Source organism: Balaenoptera physalus, assembly GCF_965194825.1.
Source record: "Balaenoptera physalus genome assembly, chromosome: 6".
In the NCBI taxonomy this organism is placed as follows: Eukaryota; Metazoa; Chordata; class Mammalia; order Artiodactyla; family Balaenopteridae; genus Balaenoptera; species Balaenoptera physalus.
Window position 1 is genome coordinate 47557467 of NC_138885.1, and position 17281 is coordinate 47574747.

The 17281-nt window shown below is 42.5% G+C and overlaps 1 protein-coding gene across 4 annotated transcripts in view; it reads right to left on the reverse strand.

The window, feature by feature from the left end:
* CACNB4 (calcium voltage-gated channel auxiliary subunit beta 4) overlaps nt 1–17281 on the reverse strand; it is a gene marked incomplete at its 5' end in the record, with an annotated part of 253539 nt that overhangs the window by 129481 nt on the left and 106777 nt on the right. The window contains 2 exons of one of the 4 annotated variants that reach the window (XM_082465078.1): nt 9578–9737; nt 11658–16980. The exons of 1 other annotated variant lie outside the window; for it this stretch is intronic. In XM_082465078.1, coding sequence (XP_082321204.1) covers nt 9578–9583 — 6 coding nt within the window. Of the gene's footprint in view, nt 1–9577; nt 9738–11657; nt 16983–17281 lie in introns of those variants that run through there. 2 more of the 4 variants (XM_082465079.1, XM_082465077.1) reach the window with 2 other exon arrangements.

The window sequence follows — 17281 nt, forward strand, 5'->3', positions numbered from 1 at the left end:
CAAGCTGGTCACATCCACGCTTTCCTATATCTGCTCATTATCTGCAGAGATCTTAGTGTATTGTGGTGGAAGCCCGCACAGCTTAACTTCTCAAGCTTTCTCCACAAAACTAGTATTTAAATCTTTTATTTTCTCCCATTGTTAGACCTTGTTGAAGTAATCCAAATCTTAATTTAGACAAAACACTATTAAAATCCAGGTCACCATTTTCAGTAGAACTATTTTCACATATGAAGGGCAACACACATCTCCAATAGAAAATGACCAAAAGGGACTTCCCTGGTGGCACAATGGTTAAGAATCCGCCTGCCAACGCAGGCAACACAGATTCGATCCCTGGTCTGGGAAGGATCCCACATGCCCTGGAGCAACTAAGCCCGTGCGCCACAGCTACTGAAGCCCGCACGCCTAGAGTCCAAGCTCCGCAACAAGAGAAGCCACCGCAATGAGAAGCCCGTGCACCACAATCAAGAGCAGCCCCCACTTGCTGTAACTAGAGAAAGCCTGCGCACATCAACGAAGACCCAATGCAGCCGTAAATAAATAAATAAATAGATAGATAAATAAGTAAATAAATTTATTTTCATAAGAAAAGAAAAAAAAAAAAAAGAAAATGACCAACAGCAGCACCTCGAGCTTCACTGGCATCTTCAGAGGTATGTTTTAGGAATGTCTTCCGAGTACATGCTTTCATCTGTTGACATGAATATACTCAGAGAAGGCCCAATAACAATGTGCATGAAAGCAGCGTCCTCTCCAGATCAGCCTCCACTCTTCCCCACTCTACTCTTTTTTTTTTAAATAAATTTATTTATTTATTTATTTTTGGCTGTGTTGGGTCTTCGTTTCTGTGCGAGGGCTTTCTCCAGTTGCGGCAAGCGGGGGCCACTCTTCATCGCAGTGCGCGGGCCTATCACTGTCGCGGCCTCACCCATTGCGGAGCACAGGCTCCAGACGCGCAGGCTCAGTAGTTGTGGCTCACGGGCTTAGTTGCTCCGCGGCATGTGGGATCTTCCCAGACCAGGGCTCGAACCCGTGTCCCCTGCATTGGCAGGCGGATTCTTAACCACTGTGCCACCAGGGAAGCCCCCCACTCTACTCTTACACCGCATGGCTGACCTATAAGCCCTACTCTTTGGCTTCTGGTTGGGTTTGGCCAGTGGGAGCCCCAAAAGAGTCCAGAGTGAGGGGAGAGAATGAGTTTAGGGTATTTATCCCCTAGCTTCCTCCCCGTGGGATGCCCTCAGGCTGGCTGCAACCCTCCACAGGCAAAGCTGCATCCTTCTCGAGGTAGCCTTCTTGACAGGACTCAGTCCTCCTAGGTTTCCATAACCATGCCCTTTTCTGGTCCCATTAAGCCTAAGGGTGGCAACAGCTCTGCAGTTACCAGACCTCGTGCTTTCCTTACACCCTACCAACACCTTTTCAATTTATTAAACCCTCTCAAACTGTCCTAATTTGAGGATGCTATCTGTTTTTTGTAGAGATTCTGATTGATACAAGGACCTCTCGCCCCCCCCCTACTCAGAACGTGTCGTTTCCTTTTACCTTTGACAAATATTGCTATCCATTTTTACCTTTTAAAAATATCACTACTGAATCATGCAAATGTTTTCCTGGATTGGAAGCTCATGGAGATGAACTGAAAATAAGAAAGAATAAAAATGGAACTTTGGTCACTCTTGGCTAGGGCCAAATGTAGCATCGACGTGCAAATGTCATCAAGACCTGCATACAAATAATGAAGACGCCAACATTTTCCTAAAACACAAAACCTCTTTCTGACATTCTCTAACACTGAGTTTTTAATGTTCGTTTAAGTTTTATGGATGCACTATCATTTTAATCTGCCAAGGACTGGGGATTTCAAATCGTATCAGAAAGCAATAGCAAACAAAAAAGCTTGAAAGAAATTGCAACTTTAATCTGGATTCCAAATTAGATAAAGGTCTCACCATTTGCATCAGAGAGCAATCTAGTCTCTATCTTGGAGATTCTCCCAACTCCCAACTGCTTTGTTAGCTGTCAAGCAAGCACCATACAAAATAACTTGCTTATATCACCCTTCAGTGGTTTATTCCAATTTTTTATATTATTAACCCTGGTATTCAGCATTGTAAAAAGAACACTGCTCTAGAAAGAGATGTGAGGAGGTTCCAGGGCCAGTTCCACCACAAATTGGCTGGGTCATTCTGCACAAGTTGCCTCACCGCTTTTGAACCTCAGTGTTTTCATTTATGAAATGAAGTGCAGGGGCGGGGGGGGTGGATGCAACTTCTCAAATCTTTGTGAGTTTTTTAAAAATAACATTACAACAGAGAGTAAATAAATTCTTCTTATGGAACCTGGAAGCCTCAGCCTAACGCTGCTTCCCTTGATCGAGAAATTTCTTTGAAGTCTTATATTTCACAATAAAATTTTGAGCTAATTTGGTTTATTCTCAATCAATCAAAAGAGAATGTTTATATTCTCAATCAATCAAAAGAGAATGTTTATATTCTCAATCAATCAAAAGAGAATGTTTATATTTATTTTAATATAAAAATGTTTTACAATACTCACCAATATCTATAAATCTTAAAATGTACTAACCCAGCAATTTCACTTCTAGGAAACCATTTTGGGGAAATGCTCCATGTGTATACAAAGATTCATATGTAAGAATATTAACCATAACATTTATCTGCAGGATTGAAAATGGGGAATATTCTAAATCTATCAATGGGCTAAATTCATTATGGTAAATCCACCCTACACAGTCATTATGTCATTCAGTTATTAAAAAGAATAAATTGTTAGGGAAAAACACCCCTGGTACATTTTTAGGTAAAGAAAGACAAGTCACAGAATAATATTTATGATGATCTCATTTATATTTTTTTAAATTACAAATAGCATATATGTGCTTGTAAGTATGTTTTTCTAAATATCCATGTCTATCAATGTATAGAAAAAAGGTCTGAGTGGATACCCACTGAATTGCTAAGAACAGCTACCTTTGAGGAAGGGACTAGTTTGGGAGATAGTCAAGGAAGACAAATTTTTCACACTACATGGTTTTTTACTGCTTAAATATTTTTTCCTAAATACCTCATTTCACTGAATTTAAGATAACAATGATTTTAAGACTCATCATCAGATTATGTAGCACTAGGGGGAAAAGCTACCAATAAAACTATGAGATACCATTACTTTTAAGATGTAGCCCCATTTTAGATGTATCAAAATGTGTGTGTGTGAGGGGATATATACCTCAGGGTCAATAAAATACACTATATGACCTCAGAAATTGTTACAATATAGAAGAAAACTAACATTGGGACTCTAGAAAGACACAGCATGTCTTATATACCAAATTTTTGGTTTTTAGTTAGCTAATAATTAAATGTGACTATCAAGGATCTTTTCTTTATAAAGTCAAGTATCGACATAGCATTTTCGGACCTGTGTGGTTTTATTCCTTACTCTATTCTGCAGCATCTTCACACTTCACAGCAGGCCCTGTTCATCGTGATAACTAGGAAATGTTCTGTGCTTCCCTACCTTATCAATTTCACCTACCTAATAGAAATATATAACTCCATCCCTATATTCTAAGCAACAACAACATGATCAAATGTGAGATTATTTGAAAGTCTAATAATAAATTCTTAATTCTACCTCTTGGATCAATAGAGCCATTGAATCAAATAAACCCCAAGACATTAATCTCTGGAACATCATTTGAAATATTAAGCTATCAATAATGACTCTTTGGAAATAAACTGGGGAACTAATTTGTTTACTCACTAACTATTTTAGCATGATGGTCATCACATTTTTCTAGCTTGTTGACAAATATTTGCCTCCAACTCTTACTTCATTCAAACACTATTTAAGAGAATATCTGATTTGGGGCTGAAGTAAACATTCTTTACTTTTTCATCTTGGTGGCCTTTAACTTTATCATAGAGGAAAATCAAACAAATCAGGCACAGTCACTCCTTTTAAAAGTAACGAATGACTTTATAAAAAATAATGAATATCTCCCAGAATTTATTCTATTCCTGGGGTTTTCCTATTGACTGATTATTGTTTCCAGTACATCCCAAAGGATAATAATGCTGAGCTGAAGAAAAGTTTATAAAGCAAGAAAACACCAAACAATAAACATTCTTGATGATTAAATGTCACAACCATCACAAAACAATTATTTAAACTTTTTTTGTCAGTACTTCCCTAGTGTACAACTAAGAAGGAAAGACAGAGATAATCTAAAGAAGAAATACCTCTCCTCAATCATCAATAAGAATTAGGAGAAGCTTACTTCTCAGAAAGCTTTTTTTTTGCCTTTGATTTTTTTTTTTCTTACAGATGAGACTCAAATGTTTCCACGTCAAATCGCTGTGGTCTGGAAGTGCACTGTGGGTATTGGCAAGCAAATGAGCAATAGGAAAAGCATCCTTTTTTGGTTTCTAGAGTTAAAAATCTAAGATAAAAACAAAAAAATCTTCCTTTTCAAACATCTAGTCCTTTCAAAGATTTGTGTCACACACACCTTCTTCCTTCAAAGATTCTGAAAAAGACTCAAGGTCCAAATCCTGAGCCCTCAGTCAGTATACATAAAACACCATGGTAATTGATCATTTCAAAAAGCAAATGGCACATGGTGGCATTTGTACCCCAACTGAAGAAATTGCTTATCAGCAAATAGAACAAAATTTTGGATTTGAAGAAACCTTAGAAATTATCTAGTCAAACCTCTTTGTTTTATAGGAGGAAATATTGAGGATTAGAGGGATTACATGACTTGCTCAAGGCCACTGCTAGTAAGTGGCAAAGACCAAAACCTCCAACTCCCAGCAATTACGCGCTACCACCCCCTCTTCTGAAAACACAACAAACCAATCAACCAATCGTAAGGCCTTAGGGGATTAGTGCATATTTTCACCTGTCAACTACTATAATATTTTTGGAAATCACTGTCAAAAGCCATGCAAGTACTCTGAAAATAAACCACAGGATTTGGTGGGAATATTAAAACCTGCCAAGGAAGGAGTATGTTTAGGTCCCAAAAGCAGAAGTATATTCATTATATGTACAATAATAATAGCAGAAAACACGTACAGTATATGTTTTAAGAGCTTTACAAATATTAACTAATTTAATTTTCAAAACCACCCCAGATGCAGGTTCCATTATCACTGACACTTCGGGGATATGGAAACTGAGGCCCAGAAAATTTAAGACATGTACCCAGGGCCACAAGCTAGGAAGTGAAAAGCCAGGACTTAATCCCTGACAATCTTGACTGAGTCTCTGTTTTTAATCACAACCCTAGTACACCACATACACATGTTTCATAATACAAAACACAAAAAGTAAACCTGACATTTTCTCAGCTCATAGCCATGTTCAGTAGAAGATAAATTTTTTAAAGTTTTATGGAGGTTAAAAATGATTGAGAGATACTTTTAATTAATTTATTTTATTTATTTACTTTAGGCTGTGTTGGGTCTTTGTTGCTGCACGCAGGCTTTCTCTAGTTGCAGTGAGCTTGGGCTCTAGAGCGCAGGCTCAGTAGTTGTGGAGCACGGGCTTAGTTGCTCTGCGGCATGTGGGATCTTCCCAGGCCAGGGCTCGAACCCGTGTTCCCTGCATTGGCAGGCGGATTCTTAACCACTGAGCCACCAGGGAAGCCCCGAGAGATACTTTTAATTACAACCTTATCACTCACTGAACTTTTCAACAAATCTGCTAATAGAATAATAACACTGGAGGTCAGATTCTTTTTCCTATACGATGCTCAAGCTAAAAAGAAGAGAGGGATTACAGAATAATTGGAACAAAAAAGGCAAAATAAGAGGACTACGTTGTTCACAAACTACACAGTCAAGCTCCTGAATAATTGGCAGCTGCCAATATTCATGTTAAGATGTACGATCTTAGATCAATTCCCTTGAATGAAAAGGGAATGAAAGCAAATTCAAAACATCCTGTTTTAAATGTGAGACTTTTCAATATTTCTGAGAACAGATGCAAAAGAAAAAAATAGGATATAGGAAGTACTGATATTGTGGCACCATTTAAGAGAGAGAAAAGTATTTATTGCTCAAACCACATATTTATGCTATAAAAGAATACATAAATGTATAGTGAGAACAAGGATTGGTCTATTTAGATCTTAAAAACTGCCATGTGAGCTATCTGGGTCACCTTCCTTTTGTCTGGGCTGCACAGTTTTATCACAGACTCTTCAAAGTCCTAAAAAGTTCAAAGTCCAAGGTATAAAAATCTACAGCTCCCAATCGGCTTCCCATTATTTTATGTGAACTGTAAACTCTCCTGAGTTTGCACACTACTAGTGCTCCGTCCTCAATAAGTAAGATCCCAGGCACCTGCTCCACGTGGCCTCACCTTGGGTAGCAGTGTAACAGCTGTTGCTGCGTTTACTGTCTGCGCAGCCCGATGCAAACACATTACAGGCACCTAAGTCAGCCTGATTTAGATCAGCATACAGAGTCTCTATCTACATAGCTTTCTTGGTATAATTTTTAACTTAGCTTCATGGAAATCTGAGCTCATGACTTGATGATTATTGTAAAGCACCAGTGGGAGAGGGAAGAAAAAGAACACAACCTAACACATTCAGTTATGTCTCCTGTCCTCCTTGGGTGGCTTAGTTTACCTAGGTAAGGGATGTTTAAGGCAGATGGTGAACTGAATGATGAGAACTGTCCACACAGAAAGAAGATCCAAGCTGAACTCAGATGGAAAGGGAAGGGCTAAGGCAATGGGGTGCCTCCTCACCTTCACCCTAAAAGCATGTTTTTTTCATCATTATTGCAGCCCTTCCTACAGAACATCTTACACCACAGAATAATGTAATGTTCACTGTGTACACATAGAGTCAGAAGACCACATTCTAAAGTCCTGATTGACTCATCATAATCGAATAGGAAGCAGAACACCAGCAGGAAAGGAGATACGTAAGCCCCTGAGGAAAGGTGGGGATCGATCTTAATGCTTCCCTCTGTCGCTCGAAAATGCAAAGTACCAAGAAAGAGGCAAGACTGATGACCTTGGAGAGGCAAATTCATGGGTTCTGACCAGATTTAAGGAATTTCTCTCTTTAGCTCCACGACAATTTCATCTAGAAATCATTTCAATATATAGTGCTAAGAACTGATTGATTGAAGAGAAGGTTCTGTTCACCACTTACTTAACAGACTCGGGACAAACACCAAAATTGCTCAACTGAGTAAAACAAGTTGATTTTCTTAGTCAAATTTATTACACATAAGCAGCATTTGGTTTTCCTCTCTGGCCAGTGATGGAGTCTTTCATAGAACAGGCCTGACTCTCTAGAAATAGGCCAGAAAGACTTTTTAACCCCAGAAGGGATCTTCTGATATACCAAACCATAAAGACCTCTGGTCTAAACATTTCCAAAAGAAATCTAATCCTTACTATCCCTAGAGTGTTTTTCCAAAGGTCCCTAAACACACAAAGCCTCCTGTTTGAAATTTATCCTCCTTCCTAACAAGCACAAGGACATATCTTCATATTTAATAACTCTATTATAATCTTTGAAAGTAGCAATCATTTATTCTCTTGGGGATGTGTTGCTTTTCAACCCTCTTGGGTATCTTTATGTCAAAAGCAGTTAGTTTCCCTTCTCCAAAAGCTCTATGGCAGAAATCTCCCACTTAGCATTAACCATGAATTAGCAAAGCATGGATCATATCTATACATGAATGTCCATGAATGTACGAGGGTGTACAGTGTGTGTACACCTATGGGTACACAGACATTTAGGCAAACAAACATAGTTACACAGCTTATAGAAAATGAATAGTTTAAATAATTAACATATAGTTATCCTTATAATATGTAAGTAGATGTAAATTTACATACGTGCTTTAATATATACGTACCCATTAGATTTTGCAAAATTTACCTTCACTTTAAGAGTTCTAATAGTGTTAATAAATATACTATGGCTCCTTTCTGTGATTGAAAACATTTACAAGAATATATTTCCCTCCCTAGTAAATGCCTTGGATTATGATCTGATCATCTTTTTTATTGAAAAAGGTCAGGTCCCTCTCTCTACATTCAGATTTAAGCATTTGGAAAAGGAACAAATTGTGTCAGAGAAATCAGCTATTAATTTAATGTGCAGTTAAGCCTGGCTTCCCTTTACAAAATACTCTTAAGAATCTGTATTTCATTTAAAATGCTCAAAATTCCAGAAGGTCCATGTAGGAACTTTATATTTTGCAAAGCGTCTCCTGCACAGGCCAGTCTAGTCCTCATGTGCTCAATATCTTATCAAGTGAGAACAGGACTTCACAGAATGCAATACACAGTAGCAGGTTTAGAATGACATACTTACATATATGTACAACGACAGCCTGAAAGGATACACAGTAATATGTTAACAGCAATTATCTCTGGGTGGATTTTAGGTAACTTTTTCTACTTATCTGCTTCTTCCATTTATCCCTATAAGAACATCCCTCATACTGTTTGTGTAATACCGCTGCTGAATGAAAAAACCTGTTCTTACAGTGATTTCACAAACGTCAAAATACACAATGAATCCATTTATAAGATGTGTATACCAAGGAGCAGATCTATCAAAATCAATTGTGCATCAGATAAAAAACAGATAGTGTACATTGGGGGCTCAGCCAGTGAAAAGTATCTTGGCCATCAAGAGCTGCATGAAGACCCAGTGGAGCCGGGGAAGGTGGAATGGGGCAACCCTCCCACAGAAGACAACATAGTCACAGTCTGTGCATGATGGAAGTAACTGACCTGGGCTGGGTGTGGACCCACTCAGGAGCACACACTCCATTATCCATGTCAAGGCAACAAAAGGAGTGATGTGACATTCTGTGTGAAACCTCCCACTCCCGTGCGGGGCCTTGCTATGGGACACCAAAAGGTCTTTTGTACTTCCTTGCAAATCTAAATGATGCTGACACTTAACTACCCTCCTAGAAACCAGAGCAGAAGTTAACGGACTCGTCCAAAAAGGCTCCAAAGGACTCAAGTCTAAAACGCCCAGACTTGAGTGTGTTGCAGCACGACTCCTGTCCCCCTCTCCCTGCATATACACAGTACGTGAAACACAGAGGTTACCAGCAAAAATCTAGGGTACCTGGAGTAGACTATCTACCTCTGGACCAGATTCTTATGAAAAGGCCTCGCATCACAGTACCAAAATCTCTCTCATGCTACGGGGAGGTGCGGTGCTAACGGTGTACAATAACACTTTGTTCTTATTCAGAATAAAATATCAGTCCCCAGGCGAGATGATCTTATTACAGGCTGACTGTGTCAACACACTGAATAGAATGACTTATGACAGGTAAAACCCCGCACACCCCACAAAGACATTTTCAACAGCACAGAGAGGTGGGACACATGTGGGTGGCTTCCCCAGCCCCCCAAAGGAAGCGCCGTACTCAGCTTTTAGTGACTGTGTATTCTCGGACTGCAGCTGGGCGTCTGAGAAAAGCCTCTCCACACCTATCCACCAGACCTGTTCCGAGAGCTTAGCTTCGATCTGGGCAAACCCCACACTTACAGCCATAAATGCATTGGCATTGAGAAAGACTGCTGAGGATGTGGCTCTCCAGGTGTGGCTTTATTTTTCACTTCACCGGGTCAGCTATTTAGGCCTAGTCTTCTCCATTGGCTTGAAGCTTTGTTCACACCATCTTGGGTAACACATCACATTATTCTTCCTTATAAAAACAAATAAACTCAAATGAGCATTCAGAGACAGTTCACCCCTCCGAACACCTCTGCCTTCCCCTCTGATTTATGGGACACCCTTCCGATCCCACCCACGAGAAAGCCTCCCCTACTCTCTCTCAACTAAGGATGGGCCAGGTGCCTTTCTTCCTTCCTCAAGTTTCACCACCTGCCTTGCCTCTGCAGACGTGCACAGCCCCGAGGATCTCGGCCTGCTGGCCGCCACTGAGTCACTGGGAGCAGAGCACTGCAGTACCTAGCACTACCCGCCATCAACTACCGCCACGGACTCAAATCACTGCACTCGGCACTTGCCACCCCACCCAAGAGCTCGGCCGTCCTGGGAGGCTGGACCAAGAGGGGAAAGAACACGTTTTTATACTTATAATGGCTCCCCTCTGAACCACTGCATCCGAAATGTACACAGTTCTGGAGAACAAGGTGCTGGATACATTCATTCCTGGCCGAGTCTGGTCAGAGCAGCCGGTGTCTCACATCACCGGTTTATTCTGCAATAAGTCCAATCAACTTAAGTCTAAAACCAAGGGTCGAAAAGTTGCAATTCAATGAGGCATCACATGTTTCATAACTGAGTGTGGAGAGAAGGGGTAGGAGAAATAATCAGACCTCCCGAAGAACCAAGCCAGGGAAGCAGTTCACTCAACTCCTCTACTTGCCGTTTCCATCCTCCCACCCCACTTGCCAACGTGGACCTTCCCTATCTCAGCCACCGCGTTTCCGACTACAGTCCCTTGCAGTAAACTGACAGGCTGGTAATTTACGAGCACGCTGGGCAACACCAGAGAGACTTTGCAGAAACAGAGTTGGAGTGAGAGCTCACATGCAGACAGGCAGGAAAATGGGATGCCTCATCAGAACAGAGGGTTTCTATCTTTCAGGGCTAGCACATCATTTGATACATACGTCTGCACTGACGTATAGCATAGGGGGTTTTTTTTGTGTTATAATCTGTTTGTTTGGTGGTTTAGCCAGAGAATCTTATATAACACATTCCTGTTTCAAATGTAGCAACGTGTATGGCATTGCACTCATAGAAGATTCAGGCTCCGCACAGCAGGTCCCATTCCCATCCCGAATCATTCTACCTTGCAAGGTTTCTATATAATTGATGAAAAAAATCAAGAACCACCACTAGCAATAGTAAAAGAAAGATTCAGTCATCAGCTTTACCCTGGATTCAAAAGCTAGCATTCAGATGGTATGATTTTAGGGATTTCTCAAAACCACCTTCATCCTGATTTTAATACATTATATGAGTCTCACCTGCGGAGGGAAAGGAGTCCAGTTTTCTAAGCCAAAACACAAGTGAGCCTACTCCGGGCTTCCAGGGTAGAGTACAGGGACATACTTCCTGCCTCTGCATTGGGGTGTTATATGACCACAACCTTTGCATCTGATTTCCTTAACAAAGAAGCAGGAGATCTGCACTGCTTGTTTGGCCAGAAAGCGCATAATACAGCTACAGCTAAGGAACTTCCTTCACCCTAGCTCAATACAATGTGTATTATATAATGAATGAGCCTTTTCTGTGAACCCTGCTATTGGGAAACATAGGCACTTTCTGCATAGTTTAAGCCGGTCTGCAAGGAGCAGTTATACCTTGTCAGATCAAACGCGGACCAAGTATTGTATAAATCCAGGCAGACTACACCCTTAGATCCCTCTGCTATCACCCTAATTTCTTTTTTGCTTGACAAGACATTATATAATAAAGAATTATTTCAGTTAACTCTAAACTATACAGAGAACATTTACACAGCAGCACCCGAATGATGTTGGCTTTCAGCTCCATGTTCCCTGCGTTGCCTAAGAAATAAGGGGTGGGGGGGGTGTTAGTGGGAGGAGGAGGAGGAGGGGAGAGGAAATCAGCTATCTATGAAAATACTTACAGCCTCCGAGTCTTCAATTCCATGCAGGTACAAATTGTCATACATGGAGGTCTGATAATCCAGAGCACCTCTATCAAGGCAAAAACAAAACTGCTACAGAAGCCACAGCTAGAGGTAAAGACAGAAAAGGCCTGTTTGGAAGACTTGCACCTGCCTTATCAACTGCTGTGGATTTACCAGGCAAGATGCTATTCATTCACATCGCACAGGGTGAGGTTATCCCCAGAGGCGGTCCAGACCTGGCATTTTATCTGCCTTCCCAAACAGAGCATAAAAAAGCAGAACCCTTCCTCAACCACAGACTGGTGACTGAGCTAGGAAAGCAGCCTCTGATTGGCTCTCAGCTCCCCTGCTTCAGTCAGCTGAAGAGTGTTCCCTCGGTGAGTGGAGGGCCGCTCGGAGCATCCTAGCAAGCAGACAGCTGCTTCCTGTTTCGTCTGGATCATATAGTTCTGCAGCAAACACTCATCAACATCTAAAAGGCTGCTTGGTACGTTGGGAAAGGCAGGCGACTGAATGCTCTAAACACAGCTGCTCATCTTCTTAATGAAACGCACAATTGGAGGGGGATGGGGAGCAACAGAGACTTTTTTTTTCAGAGAATGTTGTGTAAAGACAGGTGAACAGATACTCATCTCTATCCAACACCCATACTTAACAGATGCAACTCAAGTCAAACAGGCAATAAGTCATTTAAAATTTTTTTAAAAACCAAGATAAAAGAAAAATAGAATAAACAGATGGTAAGATTTCTTGTGGGAATTTCTACTGTAAAAGAATTTCTACTGTGAAAGTTTTCGATATTCTCACCGAAATCTCTCTGCCTCACTGACAAGAAGGTACCTCTGTGACCCAACTAGTGAATTTTGAGAACGAAGCCAAAAACTCTCAAAAGCCTTTACGTAGATGCAAAATTGTCCATTTCTTTTTAGCTTGATATTTTTTTTAAATCGCCTTTAAGCGACAGCCAACGTTTTAGCTTAAATCCCCTTTTTCCCAACGCTTAGACCTTTAATATTCCTAAAGCGGCATTGATCTTTTTCCAAAAACCCAATCAGAAAAGTCCCACTGCCTTCCCAGTTCCCATCACACCACAGCTCGGTTTGACCTAGGACAGGTACCACACTGGAGCATACCTATATACTTGCAGCTTCCTGGTCAACCAATAAGGTACTGCAGCTTTGAAACAGAAGAGCTTTATAGCTCACTGTAAAAGAAGCCAGCTAAATTTGGAAAGAAAAGAAGTTGGTGAGGAGCAACGAATATAATCTAGAGAAGCTGCATGACTCACGGGGGTAAAGCAATGACCCAGAAACTCAGAGGCTGAGCCCAGCTTCCCCACTAATTGGTCGGATGACTCTGGACCAGTCACCACTTCTATGGGCTTCAGTTTCTTCACCTGCCAAATTGAGGTAAGAAATAACCCAGAGAAAGGACTTTGCAAATCTAAAGCGCAACATAAACACTTACCAATGACAACCCTGCTTTGTCAGCTGGAAGGCATTGGCTGCAGTTCATGGGAACTCAGCACAGGAGTAACTGTCTGGCCCTGGACCCAGGAAATGAGGCCCGTCCTTCTAGCCAGTATCTCTGAAAAGCGTAACTCTTAAAGGGACAAATCTGAGTCACAAAGAGCAACATGAGAGCTACAACTGCTGAGCCGAGCACAGTTCTTCCAGGTCTGCATTGACCCACTAAGGTCTTCCAATCACAGCTGCACACTTTGGGAACAGCATCAATCCTTTCAAACATAAAAGATGCCAAAGGGACTCACCTGTCCTTCAGCACCTGAAAATGGTAGGGTTCATACAGGAGGTCATCTGTGCCACCAGGAGGATGGCAGAAGAGGATGGGTACAGTTGGCAGGATTTCATAGAAAGAGACCCAGTGCCAGCCTGACCTGTTGACGACTATGTGTCCTGGAGCAAGTCATTTCCCAGGCTAACCTCAGCTCTCCCCTCCATCAAGCAAGAGGACTGGGCCAAAAGATTTCTAAGCTCAAATTCCTGTATCAGATTCTGTTATTTTAGTTAACTCTCTAACTACAGCCATGTGATATTTTAGCCAGAATCAACAGAAAATCAAGGCAAGGGGGTCTTTTTTCTCCTTAGATTTTCCAGATCATTTCCTTATTTTACTATTTCAACTGAGAGTATAGATATTTCCTGAATATCTTTAAATGGGAATCTAAATTTGGGGGGGTGGCGGGTGGGAAGAAGCCGTTCACTTCCATAATTCACCAACAAGATGAGAGAAACTGCCCCCTACTGGGAAAACTGTATATGGCTCAATTCCTCTCCTGCATTTCCCAATAGCCAGTGTAAGGGTCTAAAGAAAGTCTCTAAAGAGCAGGGGCTCGTTTTGTGATATACGAATGTAGGCAGCAAGGAAGATAACTCAGGATCGATGGTCAGGAGGGAGCATTGGGTCAAGCAAAGTAGCTTGCGGTTACTCCCAGCAACCCTACACCCAAACCCCTCAAGGACTAAGAACAGATGCAAAGCAGCGGCAGCCTGGCTCTGCCTGCTTCCCAGGTTAGAAAAATGCTGAGCAAATTGTTAGAGGTGGGAGAACCCCAGAGGTCCCCTAATCCAGCCCTCATTTTAATACCCAGAAAGGTTAAACTGATGTATTCAAAGCCATAATTTTCTATACTTAAGTGTTCCTTCCCTGCTCCTTCTTGAGGGGGTTTTCAAGATAAGGAATGAGGAGCAGTGGTGTATTCCCAGGAGGAATTTGGTAAAATGAAAGGGGGGGGGTCACTTTGATGGGAAAACCCCTATTTTTCCCACTCCTTTCATTCTAAAAACTGTCTAATCACAAGCTATTTGGTCACCCACAAGCTGACAACTGAAAATCAATTAATAGATTGGGGAGTCGGCCCCTAGTGTTTGGATCTCCATAGAATAAGCATTGCACGTACAGGTCACGAAAAGGTCTCAACCCAATGCTCAGGCTGATCCCGGAGTTCCAGAGGCAGCCAGTGACAGACTCAGCCTGGACTTCCCCAAAGGAGCTCTGAGGAGTTCCCAGAAAAGTGAACTCGAACTCCAAGAGGCTCTTGGAACTGACCATTCCTGTCCCAAGATTCTCTGAACTGAGAGCTGGCTGAAAGTAGCAAGAGGTCCCTGGGAGCTTCCTGGGCCTGTTTCAGATCATCTCAAGTCCCTAGTTTCTGGTGAAAGGGCCTTGATATCCTATCAGGTCTAAGTTCTGAGGGCCAAATTTCAAGGGTGTCATATTTCACTGCAGCAAGAGGCGAACATCAGGTGAGGGATTGGCACCGTCTTAGTTTTGGTTTGAAGAGTTCTCCAGTTAAGTGATTGATTGAGACTACGAAAGAGAAACCAACCCTCCCCTGGTCTACTTCTATTTCCAGCTACAATGAGGATCAGTCTGAAAAGCTCCTGGGTCACCTTGCATCAGTGTTTCCCCATAACCTGCCCACCTCTCACCCCTGAGTAGCCTCCAAAACTACACAGCCCCCAAAGGCGTCTTCCCATTTTGAGGGTGCCCTGCTGACTGTTTCCTTTCAAGTCATCTCTCACCATGATCAACAGTTCAAAGTCAAAAGACCTTATGAAAAGGCATTGTTTGTGTGATTCTATTCTCTAAATTCCACGTGATTCTCCGTATAGAGGTTATTCTTGCAATTTGACAAACGTCTCACTGAGCTCAGTTCAGTGGAGGGAATGGTGTGGTCCTCAACAAATCAGGGAAGCTCTCTTCTGCAGCTCAAGGCAACATTCAGCTAGTTTTTGTTGGCTTCAAACTTAGGGACATGGAGTTGCTTTTTCTTACCTGGGCTGGGCTTTGTGGTACAGCACACCCATGGATTTGACGGTGGAATACAAAGGACAAGCATTTCTCTTTTCCATTTGTTTGGAAAGGGAGGGGAAGAGGGAGAGAAAAGCCAAGAATCAGCTGATTAGCTCTGAGTTTTAGATGTCTGTGATCAAGACAATTGGTACAGATTTGGAAACAAAAGGAAATTTTGCTATCTAATTTCCCCCCACAGATTTCTCCAGAATTTAACTTTCTAAGACAGTGGAGTTATGTGTTCTGCAGCAGGACTCTGAGAGGTCAGGGAAGAGACAAAAGAACGGTGTTTGGACTCTCATTGGCTCTATGGACTAGAACACGAGCCCAAGGTCTCTGCCTGCCAATTTAACCTTGGGGATTATTTTGCTCTTTGTTTTTAAGTTTTTCTAAGTGGCCAAGTGTACTAGATGATTTTCTCCCTCTTCTCTTCTGCAAGCACAGATATACACTTGTTTGCCTCTAGAAACATATATGGCATTTTGCACGTTAATATTGTAACCCCTGTTTCCCCCCTGATGTGCTTCAGACAGGTGGTACCGGCAGGGCAGACAAAAGAGTGAAAACAAAACAAAACGAAACAAAACTCTACAAATTGATTGTCCTTTTAGTAGTCCTCCGAGTTTGAATGTAGACCTAACTGCCTAGGCAGGTGTATCCTTACGTCTCTCTGTGCCTCATCTGTAATGGAGGTAAAAAGAGTTCTGGACTTCATGAGTCAATGTATGAAAGGTACACAGAAAGCGCCTGGCACATCATAAGGCAGAGTGAAGAATCAGTCTTTTTTTAAAGGGAGTAGTGTGGAATCAGGGCCGCCTACATCACCCAGCTCTGAGGGCCCCCATGCACTGCAATTCGTGTGAATGGTACTCCCAGGAGCGGCGTCACAGGCATTCTTCAGAGCAGGCTAGTTAAGAGGAGGGACTCTGGAGCCAGGCTGCCTGCATCTCCCCGTGGTGCCTCTTTCCAGCTGGATGACACTCAGTGAGCTACTTTGCCTTTCTGTACCTCCATCTCCTCCTTTGTAAAATGAGGATTACCCCAAGATTATCGTGCAAGATTAAAAGCCTTGATATAAGAAAGTGCTCAGAACGATGTGTGGTACAAACTCGAGGCTGCACAAGCATCAGTTGCTTCTTCTCATCTCTGGGCTCTGGCCTTGGTGCCCTTTGCCTCTGCGGTGGGATTCCTCGTCCCTGCTGCCCCTGATGCCGGCCTGGTCCTCTCAATCTCCACCTGGGTCCCTGGTCTCAGCCAGCAGAGCTGAGACCAGCATCCTGCCTCCCCCTGCCCTACTCACCTTCATGCCAACCTCCTCCTGGCTGCCTACCTGCTTCATCTGGCTAGGCTGACTGCTCCTTATGCTGAAGCTGGCAGGGACTCCCAGGCCTCCTTGGCCTGACGACACCTCAACCCTTCAGCCACCCCTCCGAGCTCCGCATCCTTCCCGTGTGCCCCGGGATAGGCGCAGCACGCGCACCTGACCTTCCCGACGGCCCGGCCTCTCCCCAAACTAGAATTCTGACTTCCCTCACCTCCACCAGCCGCTCCTTGGCTGCCCCAGCCTGTCACAACCCACTGCCAAGAAAGCACCCCCGCGAAAAACCTGTAACACATGCTACGACTGGTTCTCACCAAGGAGGCAAGAGGACAGTGAGAAAGAGAAACAGAGACAGGGATAAAAAGGCAGAGACAAAAAACCCTAGAGACACTCAAAGGAAGAATGAATCTGTGGACTCGTTTTTCCTCCTCTCTGCCACTCTTGATGGCTCCGGGAAAAAATAATACTTCATAATTCATAAAAG